This window comes from Bombina bombina, chromosome 8, assembly GCF_027579735.1.
Source record: "Bombina bombina isolate aBomBom1 chromosome 8, aBomBom1.pri, whole genome shotgun sequence".
NCBI classification, from domain to species: Eukaryota; Metazoa; Chordata; class Amphibia; order Anura; family Bombinatoridae; genus Bombina; species Bombina bombina.
The window spans coordinates 135477858-135486540 of record NC_069506.1 but is presented as its reverse complement, the minus strand read 5'-3'; the positions used below and the strand labels follow the sequence as shown (position 1 = coordinate 135486540).

General features: G+C 44.3%; 1 protein-coding gene across 1 annotated transcript; it reads left to right on the top strand.

Annotated features, from left to right (window-relative positions):
• The first annotated feature begins 6465 nt into the window (after positions 1-6465).
• On the top strand, positions 6466-7652 carry LOC128638034 (heat shock protein 30C-like). Its single transcript, XM_053689908.1, has one exon. It carries the CDS (start codon positions 6519-6521, stop codon positions 7188-7190), a length of 672 nt encoding a protein of 223 aa, XP_053545883.1. The 5' UTR covers positions 6466-6518; the 3' UTR covers positions 7191-7652.
• Positions 7653-8683: the final 1031 nt, after the last annotated feature.

The window sequence follows — 8683 nt, the reverse complement described above, 5'->3', positions numbered from 1 at the left end:
CGCTGCTGAGATCCTGCCGCCCCGGCCGCCCTAATGACGACCGGTAAGTCCTGCTGCCTCCGCTGTGCGCTGCCCTCTGCCGCCCCGCCCACGACCGGGAGCCTCCCCAAGTTACCTGGGCCGCTCCGGTCGCGGGCGGTGTCCTCCGGTCCTCTGACCCTCCCTCCAAGATGGCGGCCGCGCTCCTCCTCCTCCGATGAGCTGGAGGAGAACATCTCGCGTGACCCGCCATCTGAGAGGGATGGGCCTGCTGCGCACTCTGCCATGCGGGACCTCGTGGACCCAGAAACACCTGCTCCACTCTCCACAACCCCACCGCCAGCCAGGGCCGTGCTCCTGCCCTGCCCTTGAGCCTCAGGGGCCATCACAGAAGCCAGTGATTGGGCCAGGGCTAGGACCGCCGCCATGGCTACCGGTGGCAATGTAGGCAAAGCCCCAGCCTGTTCACACCCTCTGGTAACATCCGGACCCCTGCCTGCCTCACACCTCTCCCCAGGGGCCTCCCGCCCCCCACTAGTGCCGGCCTGGGCCTCCACATCGCCCATACCCCCCGGCTGAGAAAGGGACACATCCCTGGGCCCAACAGAGCTACCCCCTTTTTTCCCTGCACCCCCTCTCCCCTTATTAGCAGGCCCTTTCCCCTTATTGAAACTCCTCTGGGTTGGCCTTTTGGGAGAGGTGGGGGGAACAATTTCATCAAACCCATGCTCCTCTGCTTGTCTTGCAGGTCCTCTCTTCCTGGATGACATCTCCACAACCTCTCTGTATCTTTTGGGTGGTAGAGATTTCCTCCTGGATCTATCCATCAGCAAAAACTTCCTTCAGGGACACAGAAACTTTCCTCTTGAAGTCTGGAACCGAAAAGAGGCCGGATACTCTGCTGCAGGACCCTATAAAGGTAAGAACAAAACACCGCCTCCTCTCCTGCAACAATGTAACAAACAAAATCACATTCTCCACGCTTCAAGTTGGTAATCCCTTAGTGATGTTACAAGCCCACTAGAGGGCCCTCCACTCTCATTAGGTATTAAAGGGACATGAAACACAATTTTTTTTCTTTCATGATTTAGACAGAACATACAATTTTTTAATTTACTTCTATTATCCAATTTGCTTCATTCCCTTGGTATCCTTGAGGAAGCAACAATGCACTATTTGGAGCTAGCTGAAAGTATTGGTTGAGCTAATAACATGAGGCGTATAGGTGCAACCAGCAATAATCCGCTCCTAAGCATACCTAGGTATCATTTTCAACAAAGGATTCCAAGAGAACAAAACAAATGAGATGATTATAATAGTACATTTGAATGTTGTTTAAAATCACATGCTCTATCTGAATCAGGAACGAAAACCAAGGGTATGTACCTTTAAGCTCTAAAGATCTTTATTATGTAGATGAAAGAGCACCATTTAAATGTGTTAAATGTATTCTTACAAGAAAGAAATTACATGGACAGTAAAGTCAAAATGTTTATTTTATAATTTAGATAATACAAGTAAATTTGAAATTTGGTTAAAATGCATGCTCTAATTGGTTTTGTTCTCTTGGTATCCTTTGTTGAAAAACATATCTAGGTAGGCTCAGGAGTAGCAATGTACTACTGGGAGCTAACTGCTGATTGGTGGCTACACATATATGCCTCTTGTCATTGGCTGAGATGGGGAGAGAGAGCGCAAAAGAGATGGGGGAGAGAGAAAGAGCAAAAGAGATGGGGGAGAGAGCGCAAAGAGAGGGGGGAGAGAGCAAAATAGAGGGGAGAGAGAGAGCGCAAAAGAGAGGGGGAGAGAGCGCAAAAGAGAGGGGGAGAGAGGGAGAGGAGGGGAGAGAGAGAGGAGAGGGGAGAGATAGAGTAGAGGGGAGAGAGGGGGAGAGAGAGAGGAGGGGAGAGAGAGAGAGAGAGAGAGAGAGAGGAGAGGGGGGGAGAGAGAGAGGGGGAGAGAGCTCAAAAGAGAGGGGGAGAGAGAGAGCTCAAAAGAGAGGGGGAGAGAGAGAGCGCAAAAGAGATGGGGGAGAGAGAGAGCAAAAGAGAGGGGGGAGAGAGCGTGGAGAGGGGGGAGAGAGCGCAAAAGAGAGGGGGAGAGAGCGCAAAAGAGAGGGGGGAGAGAGAGAGAGAAAAAGAGGGGAGAGAGAGAGCACAAAAGAGAGGGGGGGAGAGAGAGAGAGCAAAAGAGAGGGCGGAGAGAGTGCAAAAGAGAGGGGGGAGAGAGCGCAAAAGAGAGGGGGAGAGAGAGAGCACAAAGAGAGGGGAAGAGAGAGAGGGCACAAAAGAGAGGGGAGAGAGAGAGCACAAAAGAGAGGGGAGAGAGAGAGGAGGGGAGAGAGAGAGAAAGAGAGAGGAGGGGGAGAGAGAGAAAGGAGTGGGGGGGAGAGGGGAGGGAGAGAGGTCGGAGGGAGAGAGAGAGGAGGGGGGGGAGAGAGGGGGGAGGAAGAGAGAGAGGGGGGGAGAGAGGGGGGAGAGAGAGAGCTCAAAAGAGAGGGGGAGAGAGAGCGCAAAAGAGATGGGGAGAGAGAGCACAAAAGAGATAGGGGAAAGAGAGCGCAAAAAAGATGGGGAGAGAGACAGCAAAAGATAGGGGGAGAGAGCGCGAAGAGAGGGGGGAGAGAGCGCAAAAGAGAGGGGGAGAGAGAGAGCGCAAAAGAGAGGGGGGAGAGAGAGAGAGCAAAAGAGGGGGGAGAGAGAGCGCACAAAAGAAAGGGGGAGAGAGCACAAAAGAAAGGGGGAGAGAGAGCAAAAGAGAGGGGGAGAGAGCGCAAAAGAGAGGGGGGAGAGGGCAAAAGAGAGGGAGAGAGAGAACGCAAAAGAGAGGGGGAGAGAGAGAGCGCAAAAGATAGGGGGAGAGAGAGCGCAAAAGAGAGGGAGAGAGATCACAAAAGAGAGAGAGAGAGAGGGGAGAGAGAGAGGGGGAGAGAGAGGAGGGGAGAGAGAGAGGAGGGGGGGGAGAGAGAGAGGGGGGGAGAGAGAGTGCAAGAGAGATGGGGGAGAGAGAGAGCTCAAAAGAGAGGGGAGAGAGAGCACAAAAGAGATGGGGGAGAGAGCTCAAAAGAGAGGGGGGGAGAGAGAGCACAAAAGAGATGGGGGAGAGAGAGAGAGCAAAAGAGAGGGGGAGAGAGAGCGCAAAAGAGAGGGGGAGAGAGCGCAAAAGAGAGGGGGAGAGGGAGAGAGCGCAAAAGAGAGGGGGGAGAGAGCGCAAAAGAGAGGGGGGAGAGAGAGAGCTCTAAAGAGAGGGGGGAGAGAGAGAGCTCAAAAGAGATGGGGGAGAGAGAGAGAGCAAAAGAGAGGGGGAGTGGTGGGACCGCTGTACTGCAGAGAGAGAGAGCACAAGTGGTGGGACCGCTGTACTGCAAATAATGGCCTGTGTGAACGGGCTTTAGGACTAGTATATATAAATGTATGTATGTACACAGTGTGTATATAGATTATACAACATATCTTGGCTTTTCAGCTTTTTTAAATGTTTAAAGAGATATATTACTCAATGTATTACTTTTCATCATGTACAGGGAGTGCAGAATTATTAGGCAAGTTGTATTTTTGAGGATTAATTTTATTATTGAACAACAACCATGTTCTCAATGAACCCAAAAAACTCATTAATATCAAAGCTGAATAGTTTTGGAAGTATTTTTTAGTTTGTTTTTAGTTATAGCTATTTTAGGGGGATATCTGTGTGTGCAGGTGACTAATACTGTGCATAATTATTAGGCAACTTAACAAAAAACAAATATATACCCATTTCAATTATTTATTTTTCCAGTGAAACCAATATAACATCTCAACATTCACAAATATACATTTCTGACATTCAAAAGCAAAACAAAAACAAATCAGTGACCAATATAGCCACCTTTCTTTGCAAGGACACTCAAAATCCTGCCATCCATGGATTCTGTCAGTGTTTTGATCTGTTCACCATCAACATTGCGTGCAGCAGCAACCACAGCCTCCCAGACACTGTTCAGAGAGGTGTACTGTTTTCCCTCCTTGTAAATCTCACATTTGATGATGGACCACAGGTTCTCAATGGGGTTCAGATCAGGTGAACAAGGAGGCCATGTCATTAGATTTTCTTCTTTTATACCCTTTCTTGCCAGCCACGCTGTAGAGTACTTGGACGCGTGTGATGGAGCATTGTCCTGCATGAAAATCATGTTTTTCTTGAAGGATGCAGACTTCTTCCTGTACCACTGCTTGAAGAAGGTGTCTTCCAGAAAATGGCAGTAGGACTGGGAGTTGAGCTTGACTCCATCCTCAACCCGAAAAGGCCCCACAAGCTCATCTTTGATGATACCAGCCCAAACCAGTACTCCACCTCCACCTTGCTGGCGTCTGAGTCGGACTGGAGCTCTCTGCCCTTTACCAATCCAGCCACGGGCCCATCCATCTGGCCCATCAAGACTCACTCTCATTTCATCAGTCCATAAAACCTTAGAAAAATCAGTCTTGAGATATTTCTTGGCCCAGTCTTGACGTTTCAGCTTGTGTGTCTTGTTCAGTGGTGGTCGTCTTTCAGCCTTTCTTACCTTGGCCATGTCTCTGAGTATTGCACACCTTGTGCTTTTGGGCACTCCAGTGATGTTGCAGCTCTGAAATATGGCCAAACTGGTGGCAAGTGGCATCTTGGCAGCTGCACGCTTGACTTTTCTCAGTTCATGGGCAGTTATTTTGCGCCTTGGTTTTTCCACACGCTTCTTGTGACCCTGTTGACTATTTTGAATGAAACGCTTGATTGTTCGATGATCACGCTTCAGAAGCTTTGCAATTTTAAGAGTGCTGCATCCCTCTGCAAGATATCTCACTATTTTTGACTTTTCTGAGCCTGTCAAGTCCTTCTTTTGACCCATTTTGCCAAAGGAAAGGAAGTTGCCTAATAATTATGCACACCTGATATAGGGTGTTGATGTCATTAGACCACACCCCTTCTCATTACAGAGATGCACATCACCTAATATGCTTAATTGGTAGTAGGCTTTCGAGCCTATACAGCTTGGAGTAAGACAACATGCATAAAGAGGATGATGTGGTCAAAATACTCATTTGCCTAATAATTCTGCACTCCCTGTATATAAAAGAGCAGCAGGTTAACATATTAATATATAAATATCTCAATCATACTATAAAAGGGTTAACCCCTTAATGACCATAGGACGTCTTAACAGCACTGGGCTTAAACGCCCTTAGGACGGCATAGAACGTCCTAGCCTTTTGGCTGTACTGAAGACAAAGGTGCTTCCCGAATGGGATTGCGTGCTGGAGCGTGTGCCTAGCATCACAGGCCTTCCCCCCAGGCATGATCCCATCATTGATTTAAATTTTTAAAGTGAATGTAAACTTTCATGAATTAGTGCCCGGTTTTTAAAAATACTATTAAAAACAGGGGCATTTTGATTCATGAAAGTTTACATTGCACCGTATTTTTACAAATACTTACCTTTCTCTTGTGCAAAGCCGACTCGCTGATCCCCCGCTCGCAGTTCCTCTGTAGCTCACCAATGATGAAACCAGCTTCCTCCAATCATGGCTTCCCCCCCCAAAGTGTCCATCTTGTGAGGCCACGCCGTGATTGAAGGAAGCCGGTTTCGTCAATGCTGTATAGGTACAGCAGGAGAAGCAGGCGGGTTAACGGCGAAAGTGCCCCTGTTTTTAATAGTTTTTTTAAAAACCGGGCACTAATTCATGAAAACTTACATTTACTTTAACTTAGATGTTTACATCGGAACTTTGCTCCTATGTAGACATATCATTCCGGCCGTTAAGGGGTTAACTTAAACTGAAGTTAACAAGAAATGAATAATTACATACAACTGAATCCTGTGATTCTGTTACTCATTGGCTGACAAGGACAACTTAAATAGGAAAAAAAACTGTTTAATCAGCACAAGAACATTCAAACCTTTTGGCATGAAGCATAGTTCTGTTTTTATATTTTAAAGCATTCTAAAAAGGTTTATTTTACTTATTTATTTAATAACAGGCCCTGGAAAAAAAGGGTTTAATGATTTCAAGGTATGAGAAAAAAAGACCTCTACAGACACTTATTTGCTGATCTGCTTATATCTGCAGGAAAAGCGGTGGCAATAATATTATATAATTATCGTCAAATCACTAATAGTAAGTCAAAATGTATCTCCTATATTGTAAATAAGTAATTATCAGACTAAAATACAAGTAAACACAGTGCTGAAAGTGGTAGTGAGTGTTACATTTCTACACACGTCCTCTGTGTTCTGCAAACACTGTACACACAGCTTGTCACTGCTCGCTCGTGAGATCACCTCCCAGTAACTGCTAGAAGCTGCCAGCACTGCCTTAGTCTCAGACGTCTTACATAAGTCATTATTTACAGACAGTCTCCTCCCCACAACACCTTATACAGACAGCACATGGAAACCTCAGGAACTCACCAGATTGCTCATTTGTGCATATAAAAGCAGGTGGAGCTTTCACTAGCAGCAGTACAGACAGATAGACGACACAAACAGATTCTCTACTCGCAGACTCTGACCAGATACAAACTTCATGATGTTTCCTCTGAGCCTCCTCCAGTCCTCACACAGCCCCCTGTGTACCTGCAGTGAGTCTGCACTCACACTCTGGCCGGCTACACGGCTGATCTATGGACAGCTGGAAGATGAAGTGCTGAGCTTGAGGAACGATATGGACAGAAGAATGCAGCGTGTGAATCAGACTTATCAGCTGCTCTCTCAGGACATAGAGATGAGAAGGAGAATGGAACAGAGCAGACAATCTGCAGCTAGAGAAGCTCAGACCATCTCTACAAGAAGAGACAAAGATGGGAATAAAAGCTTTGCTCTCACCCTGGATGTGAGTAATTTCTCTCCTGATGAACTGACAGCGAAAACAGAAGGAAGGAGACTGATTGTAATTGGGAAACATGACAAGAAATCTGACTCAAGGGATGGAAGTTTCTTCCATGAATACAAAGAGTGGAAGAGAGAAACGGAGCTCCCTGAAGATGTGAATCCTGAGGACGTGTTGTGCTCCCTGTCCAAGGATGGGCAGCTCCACATACAGGCTCCTCGCCTAGCGCTGACAGCTGCAAAAGAGACAGCGATTCCCATCACCTTGTGCCAAGCGCCAGAAGATGCGCAGCAAACCCCAGCTGTGACCCAAAACAGCGGCTCTGAGGAAGGGCAAGAAAATATACAGAATGTAAATTCTGTGATGTGAAAGATAATGTGTATTTTTGATAATACCTTTGTGGACGCTTATTGCTGTGTAAATTGCATTTATTTGCTTACTAAAAGTAAAAGATGTAAAGCTTAGTATTTTTGTAAAAGGTTATATTACTTAACTAAGCTATTAATGTTAATATTTTATTTCCTTAATAAATATTTAAATTACTTTTAAATTATAGGTTGTCTTATTTGTGGTAGATAATTAAATCCAAGGCTTATGTTTTGTATTGAATAAAATAAATTAGTTATGGTGTTTTTACAATCTTTTAGCCATAACATCATCGTACTATATATATTTAAAAATAGGTAGACACAATATAAAATATATAAGCAATAAAAAAACTACCAGCACGCACATAGAATTATACAATAGATATCAAAATCAGACACCTATTATATACATATTGCACAAGCTTACTCAAACGAAACAGGCATCCTACATAAAAAATATAGAGCACGGTATTGAATGTTCAGATCTTGCTAGACATTTTATTTATGTTCACAATAAAGTAGTGAGTAGTCTAAAATGGCAAATTATTGATCATATCAAACCCTCCATACGTGGTGGAGACAGAGTAGCCAGATAATCATACAAAGAGGCATTTTGGAACTTTACAATGCAAACTAGAATTCCCAATGGGTTTAATATTGTTGGTGATGTAATAAATTTTTGGAGTCACCAGTGAGTCTCCATAAAGTATCTTCTCTATGTAGTATGTATTAAATGAGGTTGGTTACCCCTGAGTTCACATATTATATGAATCTATCAATCATTTTGACAATATGGTTTTAAATTCATGATTTATTCTTTCACTTTGTTTATTCTACTAGGGGTTAACAATGTATTATGCATTATATACTGCTAGTGGATGTGTTATGATGTTATCTTACAAATAGGATAAAACATAGCTCTTTTACAAATAATGTATCTTTAAGAAGTTATGGAGCATATAGTATATTTACTCTATCTTTCATTTTAACATTGAAAACTTTTTTGAATTGGTATATTGACATTTGAGTCTAAGGCATAAATTTGCCGTTTAAGATATGCTTATATTCAAACTGATTTTGTTAATTGGAAGATATACTTAAATTTGGTAGGATATGTCCCTGTAAGTAAGACTGTCTCATAAAACTTTCCCTTTAAGATATGCACCTGGGGATTACACACCTGAGGAGGACACAGGTGTATTTAAACAGGCTTGAATGTTAGAGCTAACTATGTCCATGAATAAGGCTTATACTATTTGCTGAAACGTGTAGGACAATTCTATTACACTTTTTCCAGGATGCTGGGACTTTGTCTTATTATATTTTTATTGCACGGTTTTCCTTTTATCAAATAAAAGTTTATATGGAAAATACACCTGCGAGGTTTGCTGGATTTTTTCGTTATCCATTTTTAGTTCTTCAGCCAGCTTAAACGTCAGCGTGTCCAAAGACCAGAAGTGCACAGTACCCGGTTTACTGTTTGTCTGATGACGT

What these genes read in the sequence shown, in the direction of transcription:
- LOC128638034 (XM_053689908.1), top strand. Translation starts at nt 6,519, where the DNA reads ATGATGTTTCCTCTGAGCCTCCTCCAGTCCTCACACAGCCCCCTGTGT.